Source organism: Schistocerca piceifrons, chromosome 3 (assembly GCF_021461385.2).
Source record: "Schistocerca piceifrons isolate TAMUIC-IGC-003096 chromosome 3, iqSchPice1.1, whole genome shotgun sequence".
Classification (NCBI taxonomy): domain Eukaryota; kingdom Metazoa; phylum Arthropoda; class Insecta; order Orthoptera; family Acrididae; genus Schistocerca; species Schistocerca piceifrons.
The window spans coordinates 927,677,567-927,694,271 of NC_060140.1; the positions used below are offsets into that span (position 1 = coordinate 927,677,567).

The 16,705-nt window shown below is 41.6% G+C and overlaps 1 protein-coding gene across 1 annotated transcript in view; it reads right to left on the minus strand.

Annotated features, from left to right (window-relative positions):
- Positions 1-16,705, minus strand: part of LOC124789233 (facilitated trehalose transporter Tret1-like) — a 63,388-nt gene that overhangs the window by 34,869 nt on the left and 11,814 nt on the right. Inside the window, exon 2 of the mRNA XM_047256527.1 lies at positions 10,586-10,855. Within this exon, the coding sequence (XP_047112483.1) occupies positions 10,586-10,855 (270 nt within the window). The remainder of the gene's footprint in view (positions 1-10,585; positions 10,856-16,705) is intronic.

Below are 16,705 nucleotides of genomic sequence, written 5' to 3' on the forward strand. Positions count from 1 at the left end.
GCAACAGTCTGGATGATTGACTGATCTGTCCTTGTAACACTAACCAAAACGGCTTTGCTGTGCTGGGACTGTGAACAGCTGAAAGCAAGGGGAAAATACAGCTGTATATTTTCCCAAGGGCATGCAGCTTTACTGTATGGTTAAATGATGATGGCGTCCTCTTGGGTAAAATATTCCGGAGGTAAAATAGTCCACCCTTCGGATCTCTGTGCGGGAACTACACAGGATGACGTCGTTAGCATGAGAAAGAAAACTGGCGTTCTACGCATTGGAGCGTCGAATGTCAGATCTCTTAATCGGGCAGGTAGGTTAGAAACTTTAAAAAGGGAAATGGATAGGTTAAAGTTAGATATAGTGGGACTTAGTGAAGTTCGGTGGCAGTAGGAACAAGACTTCCGGTCAGGTGAATACAGGGTTATAAATACAAAATCAAATAGGGGTAATGCAGGAGTAGGTTTAATAATGAACAGGAAAATAGGAATGCGGGTAAGCTACTACAAACAGCATAGTGAACGCATTATTGTGACCAAGATAGATACGAAGCCCACGCCTACCACAGTAGTACAACTTAATATGCCAGCTAGCTCCGCAGATTACGAAGAAATTAATTAAATATATGATGAGATAAAGGAAATTTTTCAGATAGTGAAGGGAGACGAAAATTTAATGGTCATGAGTGACTGGAATTCGATAGTAGGAAAAGGGAGAAAAGGAAACGTAGTAGGTGAATATGGATTGGGGGTAAGAAATGAAAGATGAAGCCACCTGGTAGAATTTTGCATGGAGCATAACTTAATCATAGCTTACCCTTGGTTCAAGAATCATAAAAGAAGGTTGTATACATGGAAGAAGCCTGGAGATCCTGACAAGTTTCAAATAGATTATAAAATTTTAAGACAGAGATTCAGGAACCAGGTTTTAAGTTGCAAGACATTTCCAGGGTAATCTATTTGGTATGAGCTGTAGATTAAAACTGAAGAAACTGCAAAAAGTTGGGAATTTGAGGAGATGGGACCTGGATAAACTGAAAGAACCAGAGGTTGTAGAGAGTTTCAGAGAGGCCATTAGGGAACAATCGAAAAGAACGGGGGAAAGAAATACAGTAGAAGAAGAATGTGTAGCTTTGAGAGATGAAATAGTGAAAGCAGCAGGAGATCAATTAGGTATAAAGACGAAGTCTAGTAGAAATCCTTGGGTAACAGAAAATATATTGAATTTAATTGATGAAAGTAAAAAATATAAAAATGCACTGCATAAAGCAGGCAAAAAAGAATACAAATGTCTCAAAAGTGAGATCGACAGAAACTGCCAAATGGCTAAGCAGGGATGGCTAGAGGACAAATGTAAGGATGTAGAGGCATATATCACTAGGGGTAATATAGATACTGACTACAGGAAAAGTAAAGAGACCTTTGGACAAAAGGGAACCCTTTGTATGAATATCAAGAGCTCAGATGGAAACCCAGTTCTAAACAAAGTGGGGAAAAGTAGAAGGTGGAAGGAGTATATACAGGTCCTATACAAAGGCAATGTACTTGAGGACAATGTTATGGAAATGGAAGAGGATGTAAATGAAGATGAAATGGGAGATGTGATACTGCGTGAAGAGTTTGACAGAGCACTCAAAGATCTAAGTCGAAACAAGGCCCCGGGAGTAGACAACATTCCATTGGAACTACCGACGGCTTTGGGAGAGCCAGTCCTGACAAAACTCTACCATCTGGTGAGCAAGATAAATGAGACAGGCGAAATACCCTCAGACTTCAAGAAGAATATAATAATTCCGATCCCAAAGAAAGCAGGTGTTGACAGATGTGAAATTTACCGAACTAACAGTTTAATAAGCCACTGCTGCCAACTACTAAGACGAATTCTTTACAGATAAATGGAAAAACTGGTAGAAGCCCACCCCGGGGAAGATCAGTTTGGATTCCGTAGAAATATTGGAACACGTGAGGCAATACTGACCCAACGACCAATCTTAGAAGATAGACTAAGGAAAGGTAAAACTACGTTTCTAGCATTTCTAGGCATACAGAAAGCTTTTGACGGTGTTGACTGGAATACTCTCTTTCAAGGTGGCAGGGGTAAAATACAGGGAGCGGAAAGCTATTTACAATTTGTACAGAAACCAGATGGCTGTTATAAGATTCGAGGGCATGAAAGGGAAGCAGTGGTTGGGAATGGTTTCAGACAGGGTTGCAGCCTCTCCCCGATGTTATTCAATGTTTATATTGAGCAAGTAGTAATGGAAAGAAAAGAAATATTCGGAGTAGAAACTGAAACCCATGTAGAAGAAATAAAAACTTAGAGGTTCGCCGATGACATTGTAATTCTGTCAGAGACAGCAAAGGACTTGGAAGAGCAGTTGAACAGAATGGATAGAGTCTTGAAAGGAGGATATAAGATGAACATCAACAAAAGCAAAACGAGAATAATGGAATGTAGTGGAATTAAATCGGGTGATGCTGCGGGGATTAGATTAGGAAAGGAGACGCTTAAAGTAGTAAATGAGTATTGTTATTTGGGGAGCAAAATAACTGATGATGGTCGAAGTAGAGAGGATGTAAAATGTAGACTGGCAATGGCAAGGAAAGCATTTCTGAAGATGAGAAATTTGTTAACATCGAGTATTGATTTAAGTGTCAGGAAGTCGTTTCTGAAAGTATTTGTATGGAGTGTGGCCATGTATGGAAGTGAAACGTGGACGATAAATAGTTTGGACAAGACGAGAATAGACGCTTTCGAAATGTGGTGCTACAGATGAATGCTGAAGTATAGATAGGTAAATCACATGATTAATGAGGAGGTATTGAGCAGGACTGGGGAGAAGAAAAATTTGTGGCACAACTTGACTAGAAGAAGGGATCGGTTGGTAGAACGTATTATGAGGCATCAAAGAATCACCTGTTTAGTATTTGAGGGCAGCGTGGAGGGTAAAAATCTTAGAGGGAGACAAAGAGATGAATACACTAAACAGATTCAGAATGATGTAGGTTGCAATAGGTACTGGCAGATGAAGAACCTTGCACAGGATACAGTAGCATAGAGAGCTGCATCATACACGTCTCTGGACTGAAGATCACAACATAAACAACATTGGCAATAGCGTGGCACATTAACGTAAGTATTCTGACACAGTTGTCCAACCACTGTATTTTCTTGAAGATGTCTGCAGGATGATTCAGAACTAATATCAAAATAATATGGTTCTTGTTGATGGTTCTGTAATCTAAATATATTATCCTTTATGCTTTGTTTCCCGAAAAGTGGTTCTGTAATTCATTATTGAATTGAAATGTGTGGAATAAATTGGTTACTTCTCTTTCTAAGAAACCTGTGTCTATAACCAGTACTGCAAATACTGCTGAACTGAAAGCCTCATTAAATTTAGTGCGTGGGTTTTCCAGTGAATCTTGTGATGCATCTTTAATGTCCAAAAATTACTACCCTTTCTTGTATTTCATTGCTTGAGTTACTGTTTTATTGCTATCAGCTCTGAACCTGGTGCAACTACCTTTCTAGAATACTGTATTTTCCATATGATGTGTTCTGGTTCACACAATCAAAAGTAAAAGAATTACAGAGAGATAGAGGAAATTTGCAGTGGTGTATTAATCAGAGAGGGGAATATACGGTGAGTCCCAGCTCTTTACACGTATCGAAACCCTTTTTTCGGCAAAAGTTAGGGCGTTGAGGGGTACTTATATTTTAATGTTTTTAGCGCTGGAATCAACTGAGATGCTCAAGTACGAGCATTTTTTTTAAATGGAAGAGTTTACATTTTATAACTGCATTCGATAGCGTTTGATAAGACAACTATTGTGACATAGTGTTTGTTAATGTTGACGTTGAAACCTGTCTTAAAAAAATTCGAGAAATGTCTTAGAATGTGAGTGCGCAGTGGCCAGAAACATTATTTGCTGCGCAAACACTTGAGAGCAGGCGTCTCGAACCAGGCTGCGTAGTCGTATACCGTGAGGTAGGTAGGCTTGCACTACGAGGATGAAGCTTTATTTCCCCTTGAACCAACTTACGACCGAGATGCAGGTTCACCTACGAGTGTTGTATATGGAAATATGAGATAGGCTAGAATCTAGAGTATTAAAAAGGCCTTAGGAAAACTATTTCACATTTATGTATCCTCCCAGATTTACATGAGGTGAGGTGAAACAGAGAAATGAACTTCTCATTCTTTAAAAATAAAGAGGTCTTATCCGCTGCAAAAAGCAAGTGCTTTACTAAATATCTAAACGTTAGAAGGAAGATTTGACCTATCTCTTCCTACGTGGCTGCGTGCTCCTTAGAGGTAAAATACAATCTGCCAGACAACTGTCTCTACCTGCTCTTCTTTAAACTATTTCAAATGGGATACATTCATTGAACTATAGATTTTATTAAAAATACTTTGGTGATCACTTGTAAATCGCAAAATAAATATTCCTCTTAACGAAATATCGTTTCATGTTGAACGTAAACACGTAATGACAGAGTTACCAGCTATGTGCAATACACGCTGTCGACCTTTTGAGACTGCAATGCAATTTCATACATACGTAAGTGAAATAAGCAATTTAGTAACAGTGATTTGGTAACCACCGAAATCAATCAAGGCACGTTTGCAATCGCCGTTCGAAAGAACGAGGAACAGATGTAATAACAGTCGATGATATAGTAGTGCATGCACCATCGATTCGACGACACACAGTCTGATGTAAGGCCGCCCGGTTAGCCGTGGGGCCTAACGCACGGCTTTCCTGAGTGGGAAGGAGCGCCTGTTCCCCGGCACGAATCCGCCCGGCGGGCGTGTGTTGAGGTCCGGTGAGCCAGCCAGTCTGGGGATGGTTTTTAGGCGGTTTTCCATCTGCCTCGGCGAATGTGGGCTGGTTTCCCTAATTCCGCCTCAGCTACACTATGTCGGCGGTTGCTGCGCCAACAAGTTCTCCACGTACGCGTACACCACCATAAAGCCGTCGGCACACGGACCGTGCTGTCGAACATTAACGTTGAGCGTGCCAAGTTCAACGTGCTGCTGAACGCTCAGGAACGATGCGACTCGTGCATACGGTACGTGGGCGCCAACGTGGTATACGCAATCGCAACGCACTCCAGCGGCAGTTGAGGGATGTTTCTAGTTCGTAAATCACACTGTTTACTCAACGGGCGAGCATAAAATTCCCACGTTAGCTCTATTAAAACGCACATTTCTTCCATCGTCCACGAAAAGGAAAGTACTATGTCCAATCAATAAGGACACAGGCTAATGAAAGTTCCATTACAAACAGTGCGTTACAAATATGGAATACTTCTCCGCATAAGATAAACGTTATTTCATCATTCCCACATTTTAGTAAAACCCCAAGGTCAGTCTCACTTGATCACTGTTCCTACCCAGTAGCAGAATCTTTGCCACATGTGAATTACGAAGCGTAAAAGAAGAAGGAGCAAAATATCTTTATACAAGTAGCGCAAGCTGTCCTTTAGATTAAGCCAATCGAAGAAAGTCACCCCTCAAAAAAAGGTGAAATTATATTTACATTACATCAAATATTATAGTCTATACTTATATTAAACTAATAATGAAGCATCAGAACCTAATAAAAACGCGAATAATAGGAAAAAAATTGGTTGTGTCAGGACGCGAACCACCGCCCCTACAAAAGAACTCTAATGGGACAGGGACGCTATTCATTACCCTACATCAACATAACACATTTCGTTTCTAATCATAGTATCTTACCGCTTGCTAAAAACCTTAATCGTAGATATGTTGCTAACTTAAATTTTATTATAAGAAATTGTACTAAGAACAATGCGTTTTGGGTGGATCTTGAGTGTGTAGCTGCCTTCAAATAGCTTACTCTCATAATACGCAAGTTACAATAATTCCTTTGCTATGAATATGATGTTTCTCATTATTTTATTGAAACGAATCACACAGTTAACAACGTGTTTTACAGTGCTTCCCAATTTTCTGGTGCTCGGAACGGCATATATACATATAGGCTTGAAATGAATGCCAATATGGCGCCTCACAACTCTGTACTGAAGGGAGACGGCGTGCTTGTGACGTAGGCGGCGTTGTGCCATCTCATTGGTCAACGCTCAGACGCACGCTCAGAATATGTGACATGCCAGATATTGCTCTGCACGTTCGGAAAGACTCTCGAGCGTGCTATTCCATGCTGTGACGTCAGAAACTCAGCACGCTCAACGCTCAACTTTCGGATGCACGGTCCGTGTGCCGACGGCTTTACTCTACCAGGCAAACATAGGGGTTACACTCGTCTGGTGTGAGACGTTCCCTGTGAGGGTCCACCGGAGGCCGAACCGCACAATAACCCTGAAAGAGTGGTTCGGAGTGGGGCGGCAGAAGGGTGAAGTGGACTGTGGTAATCGTCGTGGCGGTGTAGGCCGCTGCGGCTGCGGCGGGGGCGGAGCCTCTCCGTCGTTTCTAGGTCCCCAGTTAACATACAATACAGAACAATACAACAGTCTGATGTAGATGGGTCTTCGTCATAGACTGCGTCTTTGAGTGCTTCCCAAAGAAAGAAATCAAGAGGAGTCACATCGGGAGACCTCGCAGACCATTTGGCAACAGAACTTCGTCCTGTCGAACATCCAGGAAAGTTGTCATTCAGTATTTTCTTTGCAACACGGGACGAGTGAGCTGGGCAATCGTCGCGTGCAGCCATATATACTCTCGAATGTCCAGCCGTACCTCTTCTGGAGGAACAGACAGAAGGTTTGTCAGAAATTGTGAGTACGAATGCCCATTTAGAAAGCGTGGGACAGTGTAAGGCCCCTATGATGCTGCACCATACGTTTACGCTCCACGGCCGTTGATGTTGCAGCTGACGAAACCAGTGTGGATTTTCGGCTGCCCAGTAGTGCATGTTATGCAAATTTACATTAGGGTTGTTTGTAAAAAGCAAACGTTGGAAAAACGTAGCGCTGTCTCTCAGTTGCTGAAGAGTGAACCGACAAAATTCTGTACGTTGATCGAAACCACCGTCGTAGAGTGCCTGGTGTAGTGGCAGATGATATGGATGGACATTCTGTCTCGTATCACTGTGCGGATCCATTAACGTCGTAGTCAGAACAGCTTCTTCGCGTCCTCTGTCAGGTGCAGTCTTCTTTCTTGTCCTCTTTTTGAAGTTCAAGCAGTCCGTCGCAACTAGCGTCTTAATAACCCGTGCAATTGCCTGGATCATCGGACATGTGCGATCCAGGTAGGTAGCCCCGCACCGCTGTACTATTTTTACGGTGTTTCTTTTACATTCACGACATAAAAGCAGCATATCCATCGTCTCCTCATTGGTGTTTTTGTCTGCAAGCAACGAATATCGAAGCAGTAATGAAAGGCCTGCTGTGCAGACGAGTGAACAGGCAAATGTGTTGACATGTGTTGACACAGCGTAGCACGGGCACTGTTAATGCCGATTATGGTCACCATTCTCTCACATTCTAGGACATTTCTCGAATTTTTTTACGACATTAACAAACGCTATACCACTTACTTGTCTTCTCAAAAGCTATCGAACGCAGCTATAAAAATTATACGGTTTCATTTAAAAATGTATATCTCCGTTGGTACCTGAGCTAAAAACATTCTAACATTTGCCGAAAACCACATTTCGATCTGTGTAACCGTTCACGAAATGAAAGGGGTGTTACGTCTTACGTGACTCACGCTCTGAAGTGTCTTCCTTTATGTAACAGCAGAAGAAGACAGCGGTTTGAACTGCAAGATATCGTCAAAACCCTTGAGTCGAGTCATTTCAACGTTTGACTGACTTGATTATCAGATGAGTTTTTGGTATACGAATAACATTGTTTGGTTTGATAATTCATGGTGTACTTCAGGCTGTAAGCTAGACAGCATCGTTTTACAGACAATTTTTATGCATTTACATCTACTAAGACCGAGCTGTGGTCATCGAATAACCCATAATTTAATTAGGCAGTGTTAATTAAGATTGTGTGCATTTTGATAAATTATTGAGATGATTCTGGTGCAGAAATATTCAATTTTAAAGCCCATTGTTCTTACAAAGTATGTCTTATATTATGGTGCAATGTTAGAATTTTTCGAGTTTTTTAATTGCACCTATGTACAACCTGCATGTGTTTTGATAAATAATTTAATTTTCGAAATATCGACTTTGTCATTATCTTTGTTTTTCACTCATCTTTGGTCATGTTGTGTGTAAAAAAAGTAAAGATTCTCCTTTTACATTGCTGTTTAAGTGATATATCATAATACAACCACCTTCTTCATTCCTTCGTAAAATGGTGTTTGTTTGAGTATAGTGTTATCTTGTGGTTGAGTACAAGAAATAGTATTTTAGAGAGCCATACTTCCAATTGGTAAATATTGCACTTGTTTGTTTTGTATTTAACCTCTGTTACGTGTGGTTCAGATGTAATATAAGGCATCTGTTATGTTTTCTAGTGATGCGCTATTTTTGGCCCCATAAAATGGTGGCGAAACATTACTGAAAACCTTTAGTGATGACACTACGTTCTATGACAAAACATCAAATTGAAATATCAAGACTCTTTAAATATTTATAGTTGTTGCACTTGTAGATGTTGACATATTTAAATTGAAGGTGCATTCTACCCAATACCAAAAGTAGGCCTAATTATTTACAGTCTTCCACTAATTCAGAATGACTATTGTTGTGTTTGCCTAGTATTTTAGCTAACATGATGATGTCAAGGATGATTACATGATGTGCACATGATAAGCTTCAACGTCAATGATTGTTGGAGGTCATATCTGATTCAGACATACGTACTCACTTGGGTTATAGTACATTACTGGCAATTAAAATTGCTACACCAAGAAGAAATGCAGATTATAAACGGGTATACATTGGACAAATATATTATACTAGAACTGACATGTGATTACATTTTCACGCAATTTGGGTGCATAGATCCTGAGAAATCAGTACCCAGAACAACCACCTCTGGCCGTAATAACGGCCTTGATACGCCTGAGCATTGAGTCAAACAGAGCTTCGATGGCGTGTACAGGTACAGCTGCCCATGCAGCTTCAATACGATACCACAGTTCATGAAGAGTAGTGACTGGCGTATTGTGACGAGCCAGTTGCTCGGCCACCATTGACCAGACGTTTGTAATTGGTGAGAGATCTGGAGAATGTGCTGGTCAGGGCAGCAGTCGAACATTTTCTGTATCCAGAAAGGCCCGTACAGGACCTGCAACATGCGGTCGTGCATCATCCTGCTGAAATGTAGGGTTTCGCAGGGATTGAATGAAGGGTAGAGCCACGGGTCGTAACACATCTGAAATTTAACGTCCACTGTTCAAAGTGCCGTCAATGCGAACAAGAGGTGACCGATACGTGTCACCAATGGCAACCCATACCATCACGCCGGTTGATACGCCAGTATGGCGATGACGAATACACGCTACCAATGTGCGTTCACCGCGATGTCGCCAAACACGGATGCGACCATCATGATGCTGTAAACAGAACCTGGATTCATCCGAAAAAATGACGTTTCACCATTCGTGCACCCAGGTTCGTCGTTGAGTACACCATCGCAGGCGCTCCTGTCTGTGATGCAGCGTCAAGGGTAACCGCAGCCATGGTCTCCGAGCTGATAGTTCGTGCTTCTGCAAACGTCGTCGAACTGTTGGTGCAGATGGTTGTTCTCTTGCAAACGCCCCCATCTGTTGACTCAGGGATCGAGACGTGGCTGCACGATCCGTTACAGCCGTGCGGATAAGATGCCTGTCATCTCGACTGCTAGTGATACGAGGCCGTTGGGATTCAGCACGGCGATCCGTATTACCCTCCTGAACCCACCGATTCCATATTCTGCTAACAGTCATTGGATCTCGACGAACGCGAGCAGCAATGTAGCGATACGATAAAGCGCAATCTCGGTAGGCTACAATCCGACAGTCGAAAACGTGATGGTACGCATTTCTCCTCCTTACACGCGGCATCACAACAACGTTTCACCAGGCAACGCCGGTCAACTGCTGTTTGTGTATGAGAAATCGGTTCGAAACTTTCCTCATGTCAGCACGTTGTAGGTGTCGCCAGCGGCGCCATCCTTGTGTGAATGCTCTGAAAAGCTAATCATTTGTATATTACAGCATCTTCATCCTGTCGGTTAAATTTCGCGTCTGTAGCGCATCATCTTCGTGGTGTAGCAATTTTAATGGCCAGTAGTGTATATTTGACATTACTCCATTTTTCGAATTTCCGAGACAATTGTATCTAGGGGGGACCTACATTAACTTAGAGACCACGCTTGCACGTAGATGAACCACCGCACAGGAAAATCACAAATGTTCGATGAATGGTCATTAGCTGTATGGGATAGGTCGACGGTCCCCTGCGAGTCAGGTTGTCGTCCATTTGATTATGGGTCATCACAAACCCATTTCTACCAGGTCTCTGTGGAGACAAATGCCAAGGCTTTAGTAACTGACGACCGACATCACATTCAGCGCCTTCCAATAACTTTTGGTCACTCAGTCTACGGTTCTCTTCACTGGAAGTTTTCTGCAGAGCTGCCCCTTCAAATATAGACTGACCTTCATCTGACGCAGTTCCCACATGATGTCGCGGTCCGGGTTCCGCAGCCATCGCAGCGCCTTCTCCGCGGCGGCGTCCTTCCCCACGGCCAGCAGGTAGTAGGGTGACTCGGGCATCCAGGCGAAGCACGCCACGGCCACCAGCGGCGACGCCAGCCCAATGATCGCCAGTGTCTTGTACGAGACGAACGGGCCCACGCAGGAGACGATCACGAAGCCGGTCGTCATCGAGAGCTGGATGAGCGAGGAGAGCGCGCCTCTGACGTCCGCCTGCCAACGGAAATTACGCAATACAGCACTACAGCATTCGAATCCACATTTGAAATGAAACTAATTAAAAAAGTAAAAATCACGGTTAATCACAATACCGAATCCCACACAACAATGTTTCCAAATACGGTCTTCAACATCTACGTGATGTAGAACCGTGTTGATGTCGAACTGTGCATTTTTAAACTTGCATGTGGTAGCTGTGCGTCACCCCTTCTACAAAAGCAGTTACGAAGAATGTACGGTTTCTTTACTGCATACAGTTTTTGGTAAATCGAAGCAAGCCATATCATTGAAAATTGTTACATAGTAAACGACAAACGACATCGGCGTGAAACACTAGAGATACTCCTTGCTGCAGACAACAACATGAAAGTAGGTCTCCTTGAACAAGTAAAATAAAAGAGTCCCAGGAGAAAAGTTCAATAATCAGGGATATGACAGGAAGCAAAAAAGTCTAGTAAGCACGGTTCTGAACAGCAGGCCTTAAGAGTTAAGAGCATTTCTTCGTCTTTGGTATTATTAAGCAAATTTTTTTCTCTTGCAAGCTCTTTGCTTTCCATATCTTGCAGATGGCAGAGTGGACCAAAACAAACAAAATCACCAGTTAACGTACCCTCTAAACTGGCTATCTTACGAGCTATGAGCACTCCTTCATCCTCGCTACTGAGGAATAAGTATCTTCTGCTGATCTCGTAAGATATGCATTTTTGGACCCAAGTCTACTAGACAATTTTTTTTGTCCATGCTACCTCCTACAAAACTACGAAAGCACAGAGTTAGCAGTAGAAGACATTTGTTTCACAGTATTACAAATGAAGAAGTGCTCGTAGTTTTTACTTTATGCATTGTAGAACCCATGTTTATTAGAAATTTTTCCTTCGAATGGTCTTTCCTGTCACAGCCCCGAATTTTGACCATTCCTCCTGGGACAACCTGTGTACCCAAACAGTCTAACCTCAGTCTTAATAATAATAAAATCAATAACCCATTATAATACTACACTCAACAACTCTACCGTTCTTTATAACAGAATTTGTATAATTTATTAATACAGGATGATTAACGATTTCATCCTGATGGATCAACCTACATCACAAATTCTCAGTACCTATGTATTGGGTAAGAAGAATCTAGATTTCCTTATGTGTCTTCGTTAACTTTAATTTTTGACTTCGTGTTTTTGTTTGATGTATTAAATTGCATGAACATTTATAGATTATAAATTTGCACCCCTCCCCCTCCCCTAACCTCCTTTTGCTCCGCAACTTGTAAAGCTGTTACGTTATTACCTTTATTGGGCTTGTCTAACTTCTTTGTCTATTTTTACATAAAGTGACTTCTGTGTATGCTCTTTGATGTAACATCCAGGTTAATGTTTATTCACTATTTATGATAATTTATGTAACTGTAATTACTCTATGGATGTAATGTCAAAAGTAATGTGTTATAAAAGATTGTAAAAGTTAAAATTTTTATTGCAAATCGGCTTCATGCATAGGGAAAGTAGGTTTGTAATCATGTAAAACTCGGTGTCGAGTCCCTCCGCAACGTAGCTTGTTAGGCTGGAATAGAAAAAGTGGATCTGGCGGTCAAACTGCGAAACTGCTTTGTGGCATGAGTCACTCTGTGGCTTGCACGCCAAGGGTGGGCATCTTGTGCACTGAAAGACGCTAGAGGAACTGCAAGATTAAATAATGTAGACTCAGATGCGAAAATAGTTTGGCTTATTTTTCATGGCGTACTTTGTTTAGCTGTGTACTATGAAAATCCGACGCTAACAAGAGAATTTTCGTAGCTTGTTACACAGGAAGAGCCACGGATACATATTCCGCCTTGTTTTTTTGTATAGCACAGGAGATCGACGCTGCCACCAGCTTCATCTCGAATTATCAACTGAGTAACGCATAATTGCATGTTCTCGTTGTTGTTGTGGTCTTCAGTCCGGAGACTGGTTTGATGCAGCTCTCCATGCTACTCTATCCTGTGCAAGCTTCTTCATCTCCCAGCACCTACTGCAACTTACATCCTTCTGAATCTGTTTAGTGTATTCATCTCTTGGTCTCCCTCTGCGATTTTTACCCTTCGCGCTGCCCTCCAATACTAAATTGGTGATCCCTTGATAGCTCAGAATATGCCCTACCAACCGATCCCTTCTTCTAGTCAAGTTGTGCCACAAATTTCTCTTCTCTCCAATTCTATTCAATACCCCCTCATTAGTTATGTGATCTACCCATCTAATCTTCAGCATTCTTCTGTAGCACCACATTTCGAAAGCTTCTATTCTCTTCTGGTCTAAACCATTTATCGTCCGTGTTTCACTTCCATACATGGCTACACTCCATACAAATACTTTCAGAAATGACTTCCTGACACTTAAATCTATACTCGATGTTAACAAATTTCTCTACTTCAGAAATGCTTTCCTTGCCATTGCCAGTCTACATTTTACATCCTCTCTACTTCGACCATCATCAGTTATTTTGCTCCCCAAATAGGGGGAGACTACTTTAAGCGTCTCCTTTCCTAATCTAATCCCCGATTTAATTCCACTGCATTCCATTATTCTCGTTTTGCTTTTGTTGATGTTCATCTTATATCCTCCTTTCAAGACACTGTCCATTCCGTTCAGCTGCTCTCCCAAGTCCTTTGCTGTCTCTGACAGAATTACAATGTCATCGGCGAACCTCAACGTTTTTATTTCTTCTCCATGGATTTTAATTCCAACTCCAAATTTTTCTTTTGTTTCCATTACTGCTTGCTCAATATACAGATTGAATAACATCAGGCATAGGCTACAACTCTGTCTCACGCTCATTCCAACCATTGCTTCCCTTTCATGCCCCTCGACTCTAATAACTGCCATCTCGTTTCTGTACAAGCTGTAAATAGCCTTTCGCTCCCCGTATTTTTACTCCTGCCACCTTCAGAATTTTAAACAGAGTATTCCAGTCAACATTGTCAAAAGTCTACAAATGCTAGAAACGTAGGTTTGCCTTTCCTTAATCTTTCTTCCAAGATAAGTCTTAGGGTCAGTTTTGCCTCACGTGTTCCAACATTTCTATGGAATCCAAATTGATTTTCCCCGAGGTCTCGCTTCTACCAGTCTTTCTATTCGTCTGTAAGGAATTTGTGTCAGTATCTTGCAGCAGTGGCTTATTAAATTGATAGTTCAGTAATTTTCACATCTATCAACACCTGCTTTCTTTGGGATTGGAATTATTCAAATGGCTCTGAGCACTATGGCACTTAACTTCTCAGGTCATCAGTACCCTAGAACTTAAAACTACTTAAACCTAACTAACCTAAGGACATCACACACATCCATGCGTGAGGCAGGATTCGAACCTGCGACCGGAGCGGTCGCGCGGTTCCAGACTGTAGCGCCTAGAACCGCTCGGCCACCCCGGCCGGCTTGGAATTATTATATTCTTCTTGACGTCTGAGGGTATTCCGCCTATCTCATATATCTTGCTCACTGGATGGTAAAGTTTTGTTATGCCTGGCTCTCCCAAGGCCGTCAGTAGTTCCAATGGAATGTTGTCCACTCCCGGTGCCTTGTTTTGACTCAGGTCTTTCAGTGCTCTGTCAAACTCTTCGCGCAGTATCGTATCTCCCATTTCATCTTCATCTACATTCTCTTCCATTTCTATAATATTGTCTGCAAGAACATCGCCCTTGTATAGACCCTCTATACACTCCTTCCACCTTTCTGCTTTCCCTTCTTTGCTTAGAATTGGGTTTCCATCTGTGCTGTTGATATTCATACAAATGGTTCCCTTTTCTCCAAAGGTCTCTTTAATTCTTCTTCTACTGTATTTTTCCCCGATTCTTGTCAATCGTTCCCTAATGCTCTCCCGGAATCTCTCTACAATCTCTGGGTCTTTCAGTTTATCCATGTCCCATCTCCTCAAATTCCCAGCTTTTTGCAGTTTCTTCAGTTTTAATCTACAGCTCATATCCAATCGATTGCGCTAGAAATGTCTTACAACGTCAAACCTGGTTCCTGAATTTCTGTCTTACCATTATATAATCAATCCGAAACCTGTCAGTATCTCCAGGCTTCTTCCATGTATACAACCTTCTTTTATGATTCTTGAACCAAGTGTTAGCTATGATTAAGTTATGCTCTGTGCAAAATTCTACCAGGGGCTTCCTCTTTCATTTCTTACCCCCAATCCATATTCACCTACTACGTTTCCTTTTCTCCATTTTCCTACTATCGAACTCCAGTCACTCATGACTATTAAATTTTCGTCTCCCTTCACTATCTGAAAAATTTCCTTTATCTCATCATAAATTTCATTAATTTCTTCGTCATCTGCGGAGCTAGCTGGCATATAAAGATGTACTACTGTGGTAGGCGTGGGCTTCGTATCTATCTTGGTCACAATAATGCGTTCACTATGCTGTTTGTAGTAGCTTACCCGCATTCCTATTTTCCTATTCATTATTAAACCTACTCCTGCATGACCCCTATTTGATTTTTTGTTTATAACCCTGTAGTCACCTGACCAGAAGTCTTGTTCCTCCTGCCACCGAACATGACTAAGTCCCACTATATCTAACTTTAACCTATCCATTTCCCTTTTTAAATTTTCTAACCTACTGGCCCGATTAAGAGATCTGACATTCCACGCTCCGATCCGTAGAACGCCAGTTTTCTTTCTCCTGATAACAACGTCCTCTTGAGTAGTCCCCGCCCGGAGATCCAAATGGGGGACTCTTTTACCTCTGGAATATTTTACCTAAGAGGACGCCATCATCATTTCACCATACAGTAAAGCTGCATGTCCTCGGGAAAAATTACGGCTGTAGTTTCCCCTTGCTCTCAGCCGTTCGCAGTACCAGCACAGCAAGGCCGTTTTGGTTAGTGTTACAAGGCCATATCAGTCAATCATCCAGACTGTTGCTTCTGCAAGTACTGAAAACGCTGCTGCCCTTCTTCAGGAACCACACGGTTTTCTCGCCTCTCAACAGATACCCCTCCGTTGTGGTTGCACCTACGGTACGGCTATCTGTATCGCTGAGCCACGCAAGCCTCCCCACCAACGGCATAGTCCATGGTTCATGTGAATAATTGCATAGAACAGTCATATGGCTTCATTTTCAATAATAATTCAGTGTTCTGTAAACTTTGTTTCGAACCACCGTGTTCTATCACTAGTCATTTTCCTGTGGAGGGTCCTATCCCAAGTGCTACGATAAATCCAAGTATCCTATGTTATTCAACTGAAAAGCCATTATCTTCCTTGACGAAAGTTAATAAAATTTGTGAAGTTGTAAAGTACATAATCATTTAGTGAGCATAAGTTTTCATAAAGGGACATTTAATGTTTCATCAAAGTACAATTACTGAGAGAAAATTAAAGTATCCGAAGATTTTTTATTGTAGTAATAACATGTGCAACTTCATGTGTTATGTTGTTAACAGTGTTTTCTATATTGTGTTGTGACTAAAGTGCTCAACCTCGATCTGATTCCACCGATAGTTAAGTTTTAAATGTCGCATTATAACAACAGTAATCAAGTATAACCAACTGGTACAAACATTCAAACTATACTGAATCAAGGTTTCAGGTGTTCCACTTAAGCTAACTACTGAATATTCCTTGAGAATGGAAACAATGATCTGTACAAAAGATACAATTACTTCATAAATAATTCAACACTAGTAATTTCCTTTAGTTAAAGTGACAAAAGAACCTCTTGTCCAAGTTAGTACTGCTACACCATTAGTAAGCATTTACCTATAAATATCATTATCTCCCTATTGTAATGCACAGATAGTAAGTGTTATTAAGAGCCAGTTGATGCCTAAACGTCTTATACTCCTCCTGTGTAGTTGAA